At 34.6% G+C, this 18,527-nt stretch overlaps 2 protein-coding genes across 5 annotated transcripts; both read right to left on the reverse strand.

The window, feature by feature from the left end:
* On the reverse strand, nucleotides 1–5,353 carry LOC144568130 (Metallo-hydrolase/oxidoreductase superfamily protein). 2 transcript variants are annotated; one of them, XM_078318370.1, is made up of 13 exons: nucleotides 5,007–5,330; nucleotides 4,711–4,861; nucleotides 3,634–3,788; nucleotides 3,313–3,492; nucleotides 2,697–2,772; nucleotides 2,286–2,360; nucleotides 2,125–2,210; nucleotides 1,969–2,042; nucleotides 1,464–1,509; nucleotides 1,273–1,382; nucleotides 1,007–1,181; nucleotides 401–477; nucleotides 1–254 (listed from the first exon to the last, which is right to left on the reverse strand). In XM_078318370.1, exons 1-12 carry the CDS (start codon nucleotides 5,283–5,285, stop codon nucleotides 403–405), a joined length of 1,482 nt encoding a protein of 493 aa, XP_078174496.1. In that variant the 5' UTR covers nucleotides 5,286–5,330; the 3' UTR covers nucleotides 1–254; nucleotides 401–402. The 2 variants fall into 2 exon arrangements, with proteins under 2 accessions (XP_078174496.1, XP_078174495.1); XM_078318369.1 differs by lacking the exon at nucleotides 401–477 and having other exon boundaries at nucleotides 5,007–5,353.
* Nucleotides 5,354–7,440: 2,087 nt separating this feature from the next.
* On the reverse strand, nucleotides 7,441–15,218 carry LOC144568129 (uncharacterized). Of its 3 annotated transcripts, none has more exons than XM_078318365.1 (22): nucleotides 14,992–15,213; nucleotides 14,834–14,900; nucleotides 13,938–14,209; nucleotides 13,534–13,624; nucleotides 13,228–13,296; nucleotides 12,729–12,927; nucleotides 11,515–11,605; nucleotides 11,125–11,352; nucleotides 10,688–10,763; nucleotides 10,489–10,548; nucleotides 10,222–10,274; nucleotides 10,041–10,123; nucleotides 9,849–9,932; nucleotides 9,531–9,612; nucleotides 9,392–9,452; nucleotides 9,228–9,284; nucleotides 8,896–9,123; nucleotides 8,459–8,517; nucleotides 8,284–8,346; nucleotides 8,065–8,158; nucleotides 7,673–7,813; nucleotides 7,441–7,603 (listed from the first exon to the last, which is right to left on the reverse strand). In XM_078318365.1, exons 2-22 carry the CDS (start codon nucleotides 14,837–14,839, stop codon nucleotides 7,517–7,519), a joined length of 2,184 nt encoding a protein of 727 aa, XP_078174491.1. In that variant the 5' UTR covers nucleotides 14,840–14,900; nucleotides 14,992–15,213; the 3' UTR covers nucleotides 7,441–7,516. The 3 variants fall into 3 exon arrangements, with proteins under 3 accessions (XP_078174491.1, XP_078174492.1, XP_078174494.1); XM_078318366.1 differs by having other exon boundaries at nucleotides 9,849–9,929; nucleotides 14,992–15,210; XM_078318368.1 differs by lacking the exon at nucleotides 7,441–7,603 and having other exon boundaries at nucleotides 7,671–7,782; nucleotides 14,992–15,218.
* Nucleotides 15,219–18,527: the final 3,309 nt, after the last annotated feature.

Genomic DNA, 18,527 nt, shown 5'->3' on the forward strand with positions numbered 1-18,527 from the left:
TGTTTACATTTTACTTTTACTGCTGTATAAAACATACCATGAGTATATCAAGTTATTATTTATACATATAACACCCCACTTCAGGATAAATTAACAACCTATCTCTTTTTCATAGCATAGGCAATAGCCACAGTGCCTCCGATTGTAATTCCCGCAACTACAGATTTATTTAACATAGATTTGAAGTAGGCGAATAACCATCTAAGTGTAAAAGGAACCCCACAACTTGACTTGAATTTCTCAATAGAAAAATCCTGAAAATAAAATTCATTTAAATGAGGTGTTAAAAGACAAAATAACTGGCAGTGCCGAAACTTATTTATTATATGATTGTAGAGAATAAGTTTTCTGATAATATTTATATAAGTTTTCGGATATTTTTAGTACTCTTTATCTCTACCTTTATGCCCTTGTGCTTGCAGACACTTTAAGAATAAACTCATCATGACTTATTCTGAACTGTTCTAACACAAAACCCTGCATAATAAGATATATTAAACTGAAAGATTCTCCTATGGTATGAAGGTGCAATTTTTGTCAGTGCTAACGTGATTAAATCAACTTAGATTTAGATAAAGGAGTGAAGCTATGCATTGCATAGATTGGTCTGTACTACGGATCCGTATTTTTGTTTTCAAAGATCAAATAGTCGATATGTACTGTTCAACATGATTTCCATATAAAAATGTACTTGCGAACTAAATTTTGTATTTTTTTAGAATTTTTTTATAATATTTTTATAATATTTTAGATAGCTAGCAATCACCATTTTTGAATGGTGAAGAATCTTTAGATCAAGTGGTTTTGTACACATCTAAACAAATAGTAAAAGAATTATAAAAAATGAAAAATTTGATCTAACAGTACATTTCATATGGAGATCAGGGAGAATGGTTCTGATCAATTGTTTGGACTATGAAAATGGAGATATTAATCCATACTACAGACCAATATGGTGCTATGCATTATACCATAGCCTCACTATAGAAAAAATGGCAAGACTTACCTTTGGTAGCTTATTTTGATAATTCAAATAGTCCACATGGAGTTGAACATTGGACGAAGCCGGAAGCCACAACTTCTTATCAACATTCGCATATACATCTGATATTATATCAAACATAGAACGAGCTCCATTTTCTATTGAATTTAAAATGCTGGCCTCTCTCTCTCTCCTATGCCTAAAAAAAAAACCAATTTCAAATTTATCCAATCGGTTATCATGTTTTGCTAAAAACAAATAAATAATACGAGCAGAGATGAAGTATGTACTTGAGGTACCCACAAAGCATGCGCTTTGGCCAGAGATTCATTCTACCATGCATCGGAATCAAAACATGTGGTGACAAATCCATGAATTTGTATGTCGTGTCAAAATAATCCTGTACTTTAATTAATCACATAATCAGCCTTCTTTTAAATATATAATTCTGTGTTGCTTTGTAAACAAAGAGATAATGCACCTTCATGCTCCCACCAGATGTAACATCCAAAACAGCACTTCCTTCACTGCCAAAATAATAACCATAGAAGTGTGTCTCATATAATATATAATAACACCTTTAAATAAGTTGCAGATTAAGAGTAGACCTAGGGTGTTGAAACGACAAATCGGCTTCAAACGAGGAATCCAAATCGTTGAAACGGATCTACTTCACAAGTGATGCGTTTACATATAAAGTTACTAAATTTCCAAATTAATTTAGTATGAAGTCAAGTGGTAAAAAAAAAGATTTATAAGTTAATTTAATTCATTCAATTTTTGACCTCTTGACTTTATACTATATTAATTTAAAAATTTATAAACTTTGCATGTAAACACATCACTTGTGAAGTAGATCGGTTTCAACGGTTTGGATTCGCCATTTGAAGCCAATCCGATAGGTTTCAGAGCTAAGCTCACAAAAAGGCTTGGTGAGCTTAAGAACACTCTACTTCTACTCTGCAAACTAATACCACTTATCTTACCCAACACAATGGTCTCCGACAATTAGGGAGTTTGTGTCGACATGGAGAAGTGCAAGATGACCATCTGTATGCCCCTAATTTCATAAATTAATCAAATATGGGCTTTATATAAACTTTTCCTTCTTACTAAGTACATATCAAACATACAAAACATACCGGGGCAAAATTAACCTTCAATTGTTGATCACCTATGCATATTTTCTCTCCCCCAGATAACTTGGTGCATGCACCAGACCAATGCCCTTTACAATAAGTTACCGATTAATTAAGCAAACCATGTAGAAGAATAACGATACTGCAACACTAGAGATAATTACCATGGATGCGGTTCATGGTATTTTCATGTGCCAGGAGTGTTGCATCAGGATTGATCTTGTGAACAATTGAAAGGCCTTGAAAAAAAAAATGTAGTAAGAAGCAGGCTTATTTAATCTGGTAGGAAAATAAAATTGTCCGGTCTAGTTTCATAATAATTAGAAAATAAATCCCCAGCACATATGTGTGTCATGCCATTGTAACTCCACTAGCTTCTGGGTTAATTAGACACTACTTAAAAGTATTATTGTAACTCCACTGACTTCTTCGGATGATTGGTAAAGGGAATTAGTGAAAAGGGTAAAATTCAAGTTCCCAAAAGAAACTCAATTGAATGCTTTCTTATAGTAACTTTATAAAAGCTAAGAGTAGGATTTAATACATAAAAATTGAATTTACTGAATGATACGTACCATCGACATGATCATGATGATGATGTGTAACAAAGACTAGCAGCTTTCTTGGAAGTGAGGATATAAGATCTGCAAGCTGATTATGATTTGCAAATAAACATACTATTAAAATGAAAATTGCTTTTAAAAACTAGTCTGATTAAAATCTTGATATAGCTAAAAATTACAGTATGATAGTGACTACTACATGCTATAGGAGCAAGGGGGCAATCGAATGGAAGAAGTATTTAGAATAGCATGGTACAACTCTGATATGGGATTCTGTCTGAACCCATGTAAAACTCCGCAATACAAGAAATACCCAAATAAACCTATCTTAAAGCAACCCAATTCCTATTAATACCCCCCCCCATGAATCTAAATGGACCCGTATAAATTTTGGCCCCTTTTGAGATAAACAGAAAAGTTCAGTTATCTAAGAGGATACAGACTCCCTCTCCTCCTCTGTCAAAGAAAAAATAAAAAATAACAACAAAGCAGCCAGCAGATATATCTGTAACTTCTGGAAGAGGTAACAGTGGTAGTATCTCAAGTTTTTAAAAGAGATGCAATAGTAACCGCTTTTACATGAAATACGTGGATTTGTAGGGACATGTAAGCCAAACTCCATCTTTACCTCAGTGTGAAGTTTACATCCTGGATCCATTATCAGTGCATCAGCATGAAGAATAGAAGAATCAGAATTGCATGGTCCCGAAAAGGGGTCTTTGGGTAAAATGGCAACTAAATTTGTTGTTGAAAAAGGCTTTAATGTACCACTCTTCATTGGAACTACGGTTACTCCTGGTGGGTATTCCTGAAAAAAATTGGCAAAGAAAACAAGAATTTCCATTCCAGTTAACAACAGATTACTGAAATCCAGTTTTGGCTATCAATAATTAGATGAAGCAACCCAAAATTTGTATGTAGTACTCGTGAGAGTTCTAAAATATTGAACCTGGTATAGCAACTGAGAATTGGCCACTTTGTTTGGTAAAGGGGTAGATTTGGAAAGGTATCCAATATATGAAAGAGGTCCCACGCGATCAGCACACGGTTTGACCGCAGATAGCAATTCAAAGGCACTCTCCTTGGTGATCCATTTGGATGAATCTATATCAATAATTAGTTTTAATAAGGCTCTATATAAAAATTTGCAGTACAAGAAGAGAACAAAATTACAACCCCGTATTATGAAAAATCAGCATGAACATATCTGAAATCTGGAATTTATTCCAATTTTTCCTTGGTCAACCTCAATTGTGCAATTAATCTCATGTTAGGGTTTTATGGGGTGTTTGGTATCCCAAATTTCTTCCGGAATAAGATGGAGGAAGAGATCTTCAGAAAGCAGGTGAAAGTCCTTCCAACTTTTATTATAAAAAAAAACATTTATTTTCTCTTATTTCTATTTCAAAATCATTTTTTTTTGTAGATATTCTTTATCAAATAATAAAAATAAAAAATACAATAATAATTATTATTACTATTATAATCATCATCATTGTTGTTGTTGTTGTTATTAAAAATAAAAATATTTTTCATATTAAATTTTCTTGAGGTGATTTTTATTATAATGATAATAAAAAATAATAATAACAACAACAATAATAATAAAAATAGAAAAAACTGTTACTGGTGTTATAACTATTATTACAATCATCATGGTCATCGTCATCATCTCTATTATTAATAATTGTATTAATGATGATGACGATGACAGCATATATTGCTATTATTTATTATTATCATTACTATTATGATTATGTTTATTAATATAATAATAACCACCACATGAAATTTTAATATGGACAATATAAAGGTTAAGAAACAATTCTTCCTTCTTTCAAAATAGGGGTACCAAACGTTGTTACAAAAACATTGTAAATTGTAATAAAGTGGTAGAAGAGTTCTTCTGTAAGATTTCTTCTTCCAGCTAATTCCAGAAGAAACTCTGTACCAAACAGGGGACTAATTTAGTGGTAATCTTATCTTAGTTTGTGCAATTTGACACGAACAGGTAAGGCAGGCTAACCTTTTAAGGTTTCCTCTTTGAAATTCAAAGGAAGAGCGACAAAGAGAGTATTAATAGGAGGGCCTGGTCCAAATTCAGCTTCTTCGACAAATTTTAACAGCATCAATTTCAAATCTGACTTGTCAATTGATAATCCCACTTCCTTCAAAACCTGTGTGAAAAAAAAAACAGAGACACGGTCAGTTGCCATTCTTCAATTTGAACAGCTCAGTGAACTCATATAATAGAGCAATACAAACAAGGTTGCAGTATACATAGCTAGTATTCTAAGTAATTGAATGAAACACAATGATCACCTGATCAAGAACCAATCCCAAATCAAACCTCGAAAGGTCGAGTGTTTCTCTAATGGTTTCAGCACCTCTGACCTCAACATCAGACCGAGAGAGATCGCCAGAGTTATCATCTAAAGTAGATTTTGGGGTGAGAAGGACAGAGGGTAGGTCCCACAGGTCAGAATCGGACAAGAGGAGGTACTCCTCTTCCGAAAGAGGAGGCGGCGGGGAATGGCGGACGACGACAAACTCGTCGCCGGAGGGGCCGGTGATGGCGATTGCCAGTCTAAGAGAAGCCATTTTTCGAGACGAATGTGAGGGTGCGACTGGAGAGAGACATTTGGAAGTTGGAACTAAAAAATGGATTAATTAGCTTGATCTGCGTTAAGATTCGTGCAATCTCAATATCAACGGCCAATCGGTTTGGTGGTGCTAGTTACTTACTTCCTCGAAGACACCGCCTCAAGGGCCCACAAATGGGAGAGAGACTACGAAGAGAGTTTGGTATTGTTTATTATGACACTAATATGACGGTGGGGCCCACACAGCATTTCTTATTTGAACCGAATAAGACGATGGGTTCTGGTTCAACGACTCTAACTCGGGGACTTGGGCCTCGGGGTGTTGAGACAACCAGTTTGATTAAAACTGAATTTTAATACTATCAAAAATAAGAGGAGATGAATAAGAACCTTAACCCAAAATGAGGGATCTGAAAGAGTAGTATCACAAAAAGCTCGCCAAAATTTGTCAATGTTGGGCTTAGTCATGTCAAATAATTTCGAACCAAACAGATTTTATGCGCTTGTTGGGCCTACACTGATTCAAATAAGAGTCTTGGATCTACTGTTGACTTATTTTGTATCTTTCACTTGAAAGCCGAATGGCATTTACGTTGCCTTAAAAGCTATTGCTACAAATTTGATCACCTGCTTTTAGAAACTCAAAATTGTACGCGTCACAATTGGAAAAATTGATTTTTCTTTTTGTCAATTTATATATATAGGTAGATGATTTATACTTCTAAAGTTATGTTTAATGATATGTTTTTGTGTTTATTTTCTCCTTTTTTGATTGTTCTATACTTCTACTATGTGTTTTGGTTGGAAGATTTTCTATTACTTTTTATGCATTTACACAGTCTATTATAAATTTTTACGATTTTTATTGACAAAGGAATTCACGTAAGAGAGTTCCTAAATTAAAAAAAATAAAAGACTATTGATACAAGAATATTTATTATAGCTCGTTCTGATAAACTATTTTTTACTCTTTTTAGTCCCCACAATTTGGTATTTTGTCTTTCCAGCTTATTTTCATATTATGTTCTAATTTTTAATCTTGTCATGCCCTAAAACATAAAAAGATGCATAATTGCTAACTTACCATAGTCAGCTTTAACCTTGGCAAGTATTTCATAATCAAAATAACAAGTGGCCGATATCCAATATAAGGAGAGATGGGTTTCAAATCTTTAATCTAGTGGTAAGGACTAGGGCTGGCAAAAAAATTCGAGGTTCGTGATTCGATTCGGGTTTGATTCGAGTTTAATTCGATTCGAAATGGGTTCGAATTGAAACGAACCAAACCAGGTTCGGTTCGGAATTAATTCAAACCAAACCCAAACCTAGCCTGGTTCGATCGAAATGGGTTCGATCATTTTTATGGTTCGAATCTCATAATAACATCGACCGTCCATTTACCTAATGAAATTAAAATCCAAGATTGAGAGTCATAATTTAACTTAGCCGACAGTCCCTCACTCTCAAATCTCAATAACCTAGTTCTCTCTCCACCTCTCCCTAACTCACTCTCCCTCTAGCTCTAAAATTTAGCTGACGCTCTCGGCGACTGGCTGTCACTCCTCTCTCCGGCCTAGATAACTGTCTCTCCTCTCTCTTCGATCGTCTCTCATAGTTCATACTAGGAAAGCTATCTTTGATGTATTTTTTCATGAACAATTTTTCAACTTAAAAACACTCATTTCATAGTTCATACCGGTAAAAGAAAACCATGTGAATTGTCCCGCGAGAAAAAATTAATGTATAAACTACCAGTATAACTAGGACTGCTAAAAAATAATTTAGTTCGTGATTCGATTTGGGTTCGATTCGAAAAATGTGTAGTTCGCAATTAATTCGATTCGAAATGGGTTCGGTTCGAAATTAATTCAATCCAAACTCAAACCTAAGATAAGTTCGGTTCGGTTCGGTTCGTTGCCACCCCTAGTAAGGACAATACTCTCAGTGTGATTCAAAATCCAATAAAAAAATTCTTTATGAATATTAAATAATTAGATGACTTAACCTCTAACATTTACTCAAAAAAAAAAAAAACAAAGGGAAAGCTGGAAAAGTAATGCAAATTTTTTGGCCATTTCTTTTTCCTAATAGTGACTGAAGCACAAACAAATTTTATGAACAAGACTAAAAATCTAGCTGACCAAGACCTAACTATATCACGTCAAATAACTGTTCAAGTGGATCCAAATAAAACATATATCATTCACCAAGAGTGCATCTGTTAAAACTTTAAATAGGAGAAGCTCGAATTTCTTTCATCAATACAGCTGTATCCTCGAATAAAATCAGACCATGTTGCTCCTCCAGCATTTGCACCTATGAATAGATAGCACGTGAATCTGAAGCCTTAACAGAGAGAGAGAGAGAGAGAGAGAGAGAGAGAACCTTCTGATCTGAAGCCTTAACAAAGCCCAACTTGTGAATCCAAATTGACTCCATTTTCTCATGCACTGGAGCTACCAGCAACCTCACTTGCAACAAGAGTAACAACTCTACTATCAAAGAAAGAAGCATACGAAAGTAACCCTGCCAAAATGAACCAATGAAACATGTAAGCTATCAATTTACTCGAAAAGACTGGGTGAATATGCAGTGTAGGCTCCCATTACATAATCTGCTACAATACTGCCAATAATTTTTTCTAGTGACAAAATAAAGGTCTCATCCAGAAAATGTTAAGAACCTTAGGATTATTTTCCCTAAATAAAAATATCAATAAGATCCTTCATTCATCCAAATCTTGGTACACTAAAATTCAAATAGAAATTCACTTTTACCTTTTGACGCCACAACTTAGATGAGGTTACCAAAGGAAGCTCAGCAACAAATTGGCCAAATACTCGAAGTACAGCAATATTAATGATCTCCTCGCTGAATTGAAACAAATTATGAACAGGACAGATCAGAATCATAATGCATTGCAGTACGAAAATTCATAAATCAAACTTTGATTTTTTGAAAGAATATATTAATATCTAAATGGAGAAGACCATTACCCAAGCTTAATCACTATGCAAAGCACTCCCCTAAAATCCTGCCCTGTTCCTTCCACTTGTTTTCTGCAAAAACCAAATTAGATCTTTCCACATCAAAAGCATTCTTTGTTAACTGAATCCATCATCTATAACACCATTGAACAGAAAAGCAACCATATGATAATGTGGTACATACCCATAAACCATTTCTCGTATAATATCCTCCTTTCCATGAATAATTGGCTTAAATGCCCCCTGCAAGAAGACACAAGTATTCACTAATCCACATTTAATACTCCGAGATCATACAATCTCCACAATACACTTGACATTTATCAATACATGCAGAAAACACCTATCTTAATATTCATAGTAAATTTTAGAAATGTCAAATGTAAAGGGTACACCGAGCACTTTGTACTCGGTTCAATAGAACCCAGTAGAAGTCCACTTATTTAGTGGCTACGATTGGGTTCCATGTCTAGCCTACCCCAACTTGTTTGGACTAAAGGCATGGTTGTTATTGTTGTTGTTGTTTAAACAACTAATCCGGGTACCTTTTGCAAATACAGCAACTTAAGTTAGAACAAAGCAACATTTATTTGAGAGACAGAAACAAGCAAAATACTTTACTTTAATGAACTTCAAAGATTGTGAAAGCAACATTTGGTTTTCAGTGTTTCCACCTCCAAAAACTTGCCAGCATAATTTGAGTCGGTTATTCTCAGCAGCAAGAGGCCTCTTTAATAAATCCAAGAATGGAGCTGGCACCGGTCTGGCCCCAAGGGCACATATATTTGTCAAGCATTTATGAACCCGAGTACAATCAGTACAGCAGAACCAGGTGCCCTTAAAGACATCCTATGATGATAATAAAGTTACAAAGGGTTGTATCAAGGACTTCATCATCTGTATTCTTTTCTGCAAAGAAAGAATAACAAAAACAAAATATAAAAAAAAAGCACCTCTATTTCAAATGTTTCCTGATTCTCCAAACAACCAACATGGTATGCTCTCTCACACTGCAAATAAAATAAAAGAATTACAAAAAGCAATATGTCAGAAATATTATGAATTTAGGTTAAATTGTAGTAATGAAACAAGCAGAAGTAGGAGACCTGAAGCATACCTGATTACAGAAAATGATCAATTTTGGATCTGCTTCATCTCCTAAAGAGGCATAACTTTCCCTATTAAAAGATGAAAAGATATCATTATAAAAATATCTCAAGAACTTCAAATAATCAAACACACGCTGCGATACTTACTTGCAGATGGTGCAACAAGCAATAACACCTTTTAGAGACTTCAATACACGTTTCAATCGAAGCCTTGTTGAAACAGTAAAACCTGACCAATACAATAGATAGGCAAATACAAAGAAACTGCAATTAAAATGCTAATTCCAATCCATGAGATTCCCTTTCATTACAAGCTATTAGCCAAAAAAGTTAACATTGGTTTAGGTAAATAAATTGGCATGAAAGCATCAATAAACTTGCCAAAATATATCTTCTCTTAATAAAACCTTTTTATTGTTTTATAATTTTAACTTGCACTATTGCCTTGCTGACTAGTAAATATACTTTGTGTACTGTTTTGTAGAGGTTTGGCGATCTGTTTGTGGTGCTTATTTTGGTCACGCTTGCCATGCCTTGGAGAAATAACTACTTTTAGACAAAAACAATAAGAGAAAGTTAGTGCTGTCCATAATTTAACCCACCAGAACAGAAGTACTAAAAAGAGTGATTATTGTGATTAAATTAAATATTGAGCACCTGAACTTGATCTTGGAATATCTGGAAATTTGAGGGATAATTCAGGAAGTGGTTTTCCATCAGAATTATAAATGCTTTCATCGCTGAGAGACACAAAAGGTTGGTCCAATGCTCATAACTTCACTAAATAGTGCATCCAACAATAATAGAGAAGAGTACATAGAAGGCATAATTAACTCACAGTCGACGTTTCTGAGACAACCCAGCATGAGCTTCAAAATCTGATGGCGTTAACTGATCACATCAAAATGATAACATTATCAGAACTGCATCTTCCTCGAAATATGTAGGACATGTAATTTGTGCAATGCAGAATCAGAAGTTAGGCATTGTTTGGGATGTCTTAATGAATTTTGACACGGTGATTTCCTTTTTATGCTTTATTAAAAAGAACATTCAGAATCATATTCCAAAGGTGTCTTTTCTTCATTCCCATGAAAAAAATTACCTCATAGTTGTGGCAAGTACATTTAATTGCACTTCCTTGCTTGTAACCAGTTAGAAGGATCTGTAGAGGAAAATTAGATAAGCTCAGAAAAAATTTCATGCATATCACTTCAAAGAATGAACAACAAAAAGAAGAGAGAGAGAGAGACTTGGCAGCCACTGCCAAGGGTTTCAAAAGAGAGAGAGAAAAGAAGAAGAACCTTATCATGATGGCAGTAGGTTACCACGGTTCCATCAGGGAGATCTTCAAAAATCATGTTGTGCAACAATGCATCTCTTAAAACATTAAACCATAGCAGGAGTGCAATTAGGACTATTAACAGGAACCATTTAGTATCGATAATACACATGTTGTGGTAATACTAGCAATAGTAAAAAAAAAGATTTAAACTACCTCCTTTTCAGAATGCGTTTCGAGGGATTTCTTCTCTCTTCACCTGTCAATCTAAAAAGGGTGAAACTTTCAGCAACAGATTTTCGGAAAGCTTTCCCAACATAATTGACTAAATTTACATATGGGATATTGTCAAGGAAATGGCCTTTTAATGTGAAAACCACATATCAGAACAAATTCAGATATAACTTCTTAAATTTTTATTTTGAAGTTGAAAGAAACAAATGATCCAATTCAACTTACCCATTTTTTGATGTAATCTCCAGGGGACTATAATCAGGATCATCTCCTACAGAAGAATCTGCAAAATCAGAAGCTGCGGTGGATTCTGAACCAGAAAACTCAAACATAACCTTCTGCACATGCTTTTGAACCCCACGCATTAAAGCTGAACTTCCAGCAGTTTTTCTAACATCTCTAACAAGAGAAGGATCTGATGTTGAAGCAACAGACACTGCATTCCTTAATTTGCTGTTCAGGAAAAGAATAGAGCTCAAAATTAAACCTCTTCCACAAGAACCTTAACAAGTGGAGGTTCAATTAACTCTAGCTGTCCCAAGGAAAAAGGACCGCAAAACATGCACAAACACTGATATACAAAAAAGTAGAAAAAGAAAACTAGAGGACACGTACCTTTGAACTGAACAGCACTTGCTATTAACTTCTAAATAGTTGTCAAAATTTGACCTGAGATTTGGAAAGCCACCACCCATCTTAAAAGAACCTAGGTATCATATTTAAAACCAGGAAGCAATATCAGACTGAAACAGAAGCGTATATGTTACATGAAAGTGCTTTTAGATCTTAAAACCAAACACAGAATTTATCTGAGGAACTGGGACCCAGACACTAGGCAGGCTAGAAACCATGGGAAGATTTGGGTGGCAACATTGGGATTCAATGGAACGCCTACAACGAAAATCCCAGCATCTAACTCTGCTAGAGACCGTTTCCACTTTTCTTGATGATGGGTACTCACTATTACAAACTGCAAACCAAACATTCTTTGGCAAAAATGGTACATTACCTATTCCTGCATGGATACTGATATGAATATTGTATTGGATATGATACACATACAACCATTCTGAAAAAATAAAAATAAAAAAAAGGAAAAAGCTTTTATTTCCAGTAGGGACTTGCAACTCTTTTGGTCCCAGCCCATATCAATCACCGTATCTGACAGTCAAAAATAAACAAAATTTAATTGGATATGCCACATGGCATATCTGACGCTAATTGTATGTAAATTTTACATGTATCCATATCCAATACGCATCCATAACTGGTGGGTTAAGTAACATATCTGGGTAGCATATTACATCACAATTAATAGACAATGCAAAGTCAACCTACAAAAGGCACCCAAGCTACCGTTCACGGAAGGAGATCTAACCATCAAAGTTATATCATATTTAGAGGAAAAAAAAAAGGCACTAGATGCCTGCTCTAAGCTCATGTGCTCACTCCTTTTTTCACTCTTACCCTCTCCTTAGTTTCTCTTTTCCCAATTTCTCTCTTTGGGTACCCTAGGTATCTGACCGAATTTGAGCTACATAATACATCGGTCAGAATTTAATAGTTGAACCACCCTCTCGGCCTTTCCCCCATTCCATTGGTCCCTTGCTACTCCGTTCATCAATTATAAGTGATCCATCTGATTGGCTTCTCTTGGATATGAGCCCAACCAAGCCAAACCACAGATGGACACTCAGAGGAGGTACATATGGTCTGATGATATTGTATAAGAGGTGTTGAGAAGATGTATTACCTTTTAACCTGGCACTCATACAGAACTACAAATTATCTGAATTGAAGTTGTGCAAAAAGGTGTTAAGATATATCACCTTTCCAAATTTCAAAGGAGCTGTAATTGGGAGAACATTTGATCTTCTCTTGAAGAAAGTTGCCCAAACAGTTCAAAGGTATTCCTTTGAGTTCTTTCACTAGCTTGTACAGTGTCATCTCACTGTCTAAATATATGTTTTCATTTTGGTTTTTTGAAAACTCTCTAGCATGGGTTTCAAGTTCCTTCGCAGTTACGACCTAGAACCAAAATAAATGTGTAGTTTAGTCGTCTTGTTAAACCATCTTTCGTAGTTTTGAACTTTACAAATGTCACAATGGAGTTTCTTAATTGGATTCGCGCTAGTAATTTATCCAAATTTGAGGGAATATTAAGAGTACTAAATCAAAACATTAATTTACAAAAGTGCCTCTTCCTGCTTAAGCTACTAATAGCAATTAGCTTTTTGTAGTGTTGAGGCTGGCTGCAAGTACAATAATAAGAAGATAACTCGAATGTCAACTAAGAACAGACTCAAGCATATCCGATAATGTCCTTACCTTGGTATAATTACATGATGAACAGCCACATTCGTACGCAGAACCTCTTATTCGAGCCTCCAGCCTTGCCTATGAATTGTACATATGTTAGTCAAAATAACAAAGACATATATAACCGATGATTTTCTGGACACAATCTAATTTTATCTATTATTATAACCACTAAAACTTCCTGTAATTAGCTATCCTTTCTTAACAATAATGTCTGAGGTATGAATATTTGAACTGCCCCTATAATGTTAAGTTCTGCATTAAGATAAGCTTTCTTAATGCTTCTTGCCAGTATTATCCACATTAGTTTGGTACCTCATTTCTCTTGTAAGTCACTCTGAAGCCTTCTAGAAGCCCAGTCGATAACAAGCCTCGAACATCAATTAGGGGCCTCTCCGGATTGTACCTTTTAAAAAAGTAAAAACATATGAAATGAGGCACCATAATATGCAATTAAGCATACAGTCATGCAGAGGTTCCATTACAGTAATAATAAGAGATGGCGGTTCAACCTCTGCGGTAAGTGGGGATGACTATGGTGCAGCCCTCTGCATGTGTTGTATTTGGTGCATACAAGATGTTTGATAAAATATTTCAATGGAATTAATTGAGTTTATTGGGTTCCTAACAAACAATGACCGTTGCCAAAATATTTTCTTACCATATATTCTGAGCGGATATTTACAGGTTGAAGAAAACTCAAATGAAGAAACAATCACCTTCTGTAATATTTTAAGAACTGCCTTGAAGCTCCAAATGTGTTATGCAACGGGTCTAAAACTGCAGGCACCCATGGAGGTTCTTCGTATATTTTCTGATCCTTCAAATGTATCCTCAATTTTAAAATTTTGACATAGAAGTCATTCTCTGGAATGTTTCTGACAAGCTGAAGTACTTCATATATATTAATTCCATTACTAAAGAATAGGTGATCAGTCTGGTACATGGTGTCGGCACCAGCATGTTTCTCAAACACCTTCACTGGCAGAACCTGACATTGTTCAGTTTTCTTAAGAAATAAATTACTAAACAAGAAGATTACCACAAGCAATTATTGCTTAAATAGTTAGAAATGGAGTCCGACAGTGCATTTCTTACAATAAGAAGACAGTAAATTATAATAAGAGAAAAAAGATAGAAGGTTCAACTGCTAAGAAGCAAATCTTAGCAAAATGTGGTAGCTCCTGTTACGGAAGCAATATCCGCTCATTCCTTTAGGATAACTCATTTACTTACAGACAACTTTACTCTTACTGATAACATCCTTAGGAGAAAATTTTGTTTCCTAATCTATCCAGTTGGATAATCCTCGGTATACATCAATGATAGAATTTAAATGCAATGAGATGTTACTTAAGATGGGCTAAGTTGCCCAGAAAACATTAAAAGTCTGCTTCAAGTTGTGGTAATTTGCTCTAAAAAGTACAACCCCGTTTTTGTAGGTACACTGGTCATCTTTTTACTCATTAAAGAACCTTCCAAAATCCAAGACAAAATAAAAGTACCAAAAATGTTTCAAAATCATCAACTAAGCCTCAATAAAGTGTCACAATATAACACAACTAAAAAGCAAAAAACACAAATGTAAATTAAAATAAATAAATACTTGCCTCACTTTCATAGTTGCATTGAGAGCAACCGCATAGGATACCAGAGCCCTTTATAATGCCAGGGACTTCACCCTATTAGTCATAACAAGGCATGAGATAAATTTAGAGAAATTTCCATTAAGAACACAATAAATAGGAAAAATAAGAGAAATTAGATGACTACCCCCAGTTCCTCGGAAAAACAGGTAATTGGAATTCCTTCAAAGAATCCAGTCTCTAGAAGACGCTCAACGCTCGACAATCTACCGATATTCACCGACTCCTCCACAGCTTCGTTCGATTTCTCATCAGAGCTCGCATAGGTCAGCATGGTCAAACACGTTAACTTCTTGTCACGCGATGATCTCCTCAGGCCTCTCATTCAGTTGGTCGCCATTTATTCAGTTCCAATTTTCTTTTCCTTTTTTTTTTTGAGGAGAAAAACAAATCAAGAGGTAGTGCGGAGAAGACAGGCCAGGGTTTATCGACGGTTTTGATATACAAGAAAGAAATAAGAGGTGGGGCTTGTCGTTTTGTTGAGGTTCTGTAAGCGTGATCAAGCTTGCGAGCGTAGTTTTGAGTGTGCACTGCAATTTGTCTACCTCGGAAATAAATCTATTGTAGTATTGTGATTCCAAAAAATTGCAGGTTCCTGCTATTTCAAATCGGACTGTTTATCTGTTTTGAGATTCGTGCATAAAAATCATCTGCTCTTGGGACGCGTGCATTCTAAAAAGTTGACGGTTCTTTTTGGGTCCGGCAAATTTATTTCCGGAGTGAGTCCATGGTACTATGCATATTACGATTTGTTATCGTGCTACGGTTTTATATTCGAGTTTTCAAATTTTAACGGTCGATCCGAACCGTTCATCTTGTTCTCCATATTAATATGTATTTGGAGACCAAATTTTACATTTTTGAAATTTTTTTACTATTTTTTTAGATTTATTGAAAATCACTGTTTTTTTTATGGTCCAGAATTTTCAGATCAAGTGATTTTCTAAATATCTAACAAAATAGTAAAAAAATTTCAAAAAATGTAAAATTTGGTCTCCAAACACATATTAATATGGAGAACAAGATGAACGGTTCGGATCGACCCTTAGGACTTAAAAACTCGAATATAGAGCCATAGCAAGGTAATAACCCGTGATATGCATAATACCATAGACTCACTCTTTATTTCCGTATCCCTCAGGCAGGATGAATTCGTATCATGCATTAACCCGAAAGGAATCTTTTGAATTAATATAGATTGAGTCTATGGTACTATGCATATTACGATTTGGCACCGTGCTACGGCTCTATATTTGAGTTTTCAAATCCTAATAGTCGATCCGAACCGTTCATCTTGTTCTCCATATTAATATGTGTTTGGAGAACAAATTTTACATTTTTTGAAAATTTTTTAGTATTTTTTTAGATTTATTAAAAATTATTGTTTTTGGATGGTCCAGAATTTTCAGGTCAAGTGATTTTCTAAATATCTAAAAAAATAGTAAAAAAATTTCAAAAAATGTAAAATTTGGTCTTCAAACACATATTAATATGGAGAACAAGATGAACAGTTTGAATCGACCGTTAGGATTTGAAAACTCGAATATAGAGCCGTAGCACGGTAACAACCCGTGATATGCATAGTACCATAGACTCACTCATTAATATATCTTGATCATCCGTTCTAACTTTTTTTTTTTTTTGAGAAAAGGCAAAAAGCACGTTTCATATTCGAAACATGATAATTACACGGGAGTTGCGCTACGGTGAGTTGGGAAGTAAAACACGTTTCTATTTCTTGTTATATTTTTATTTTGAAAGTTCAAACAATCGATCCGAACCGTTAGATGTGATATCCATATTGAAATGTGTTTGGAGACCAAATTTTACATTTTTTGAAATTTTTTTACTATTTATTAAGAAATTTTGAAAACTATTGTTTTGCTCTGAACAGTAAAAAACCAATAAAAATTTATGGACTATCGGATTAGCAATTTTCAAAATTGCTTAATAAATAGTAAAAAAAATCCAAAAAAATGTAAAATTTGGTCTCCAAGTACATTTAAATATGGAGATCATGTTGAGCCATTCAGATAGATCGTTTGAATTTTCAAATCACAAAATATGAGTGTGAAGTAAAATAGTCACTTTATTTCGCAACTCACCGTAGCCCATCTCATTACACAGCATTCGTTATGACTGACCTACTGCAGTCGCATAATCCCATAAGTATAACAAGTAAAGAAACAAAACACATACGCCCTTCTGTTTAATATCCACCAAAAGACAGTAATAAAGAAAAGAACTATAGCTAAGCCTCCTGTAATAGGGCTGGGGAAATTAGATCTTATATCAGGATTTGTGCAAAAATAGAATGTTTGACTCTTCATTCAACTGGTGGTGCATCTCTCCATCCCAAGACTCTTCCAGCATCATGATCTATCTCCTCCCCCCCTGGGACGGTACTGTCTAATGGTCAGTCGGATCCCAGACCCTCAAAGGAATGATATCCAGATCTCTTGGCAGAAAATTGGCTGCTACAATTTTGACTCTCTTATCCATATGACATGCCCAGTAATCATAAACATAAAGAATTAGCATAATAATTGATCGAATTGATTTGATAGCAGTTTTTTTTAAAATGATCTCATTTCGATGTTTCCACAATGTCCAACAAAATATACTATAAACTACTAGAAAAGCTTGTTGTTGAATCATCCGTTCTACTTTAAAAATAGTACAAATTAGATTCACACTAATATTAAAAAACTTCTATGTTATAGATAGAAACTGAATTGACTTCGTTTAAAATCAGATCCGCACTAACATTAAAGGGCTTTTATGTTATAGACAAAAGTTGAATTAACTTCGTTTGAAATCAGACGGTTGAGATTCATCCGATAAACATTCAAGCAGGACCGCAGGAGGTAAGAATTGTAACATGATTTTATTTATTTTTCTAAAATTATTTTGGGCTAATATAAAAAATTTGAAAACTGAAAGGTTAAATTTATAAAACACAAAAAAACTTTTTCTTAAGAGATTGTAGCAGATTTATTTCTACTCAGTGAGGAATTGCACTGGATCTGAATTTTAAAAGGAGGCTGCCAAAAAAAATTTGAAATTCAAATTTTGTAACGGGTCGGGTACGGGTAACGGGTAGACGGGTACGGGTAGGTGGGTAAACGGGTACGGGTACAACAGTTTTTTTTTTCGAATGCCTTGTCCGGCCCGTATATTACCCGTACCCGTCTACCAGTTTGACCCGGGCAACGGGTACGGGTCAAACGGGTAACAGGTACGGGCCGGGTAAAACGGGTTTAACCCATTTCGGGAATAGCAAAACACTAATCGGATCTACCGATTTTTTTATTAATAAGAAAACTAGAGAAAAATATCAATAACAAAAAACGTTTTTTGAAAATTCAAAATTTAAAAAGAACGTTATAACATCGCCCAAATATTATAAATTATAACGTTCTAAATAATCAATCTGTAAATTCCTTAATTAAGAAAATAACGAAAAAAAAAAGATAAAACGTTATGTTGCATAGTGTCTATGAAGAAGGAAAAAAAACCATAACATTCATTTATCTTTTTCGCTGTTTTTTTTTTTCTCTCGCTGCTCCATGAATGTTATGGAACGTCTGTTTAATTCTTTTTTTGCCATTTTTTAAAAAAAAAATTTATCTCTCCATGAAACAGTATAATGTCCTTTTTTTT

Source organism: Carex rostrata, chromosome 17, assembly GCF_964058835.1.
Source record: "Carex rostrata chromosome 17, lpCarRost1.2, whole genome shotgun sequence".
Taxonomy (NCBI): domain Eukaryota; kingdom Viridiplantae; phylum Streptophyta; class Magnoliopsida; order Poales; family Cyperaceae; genus Carex; species Carex rostrata.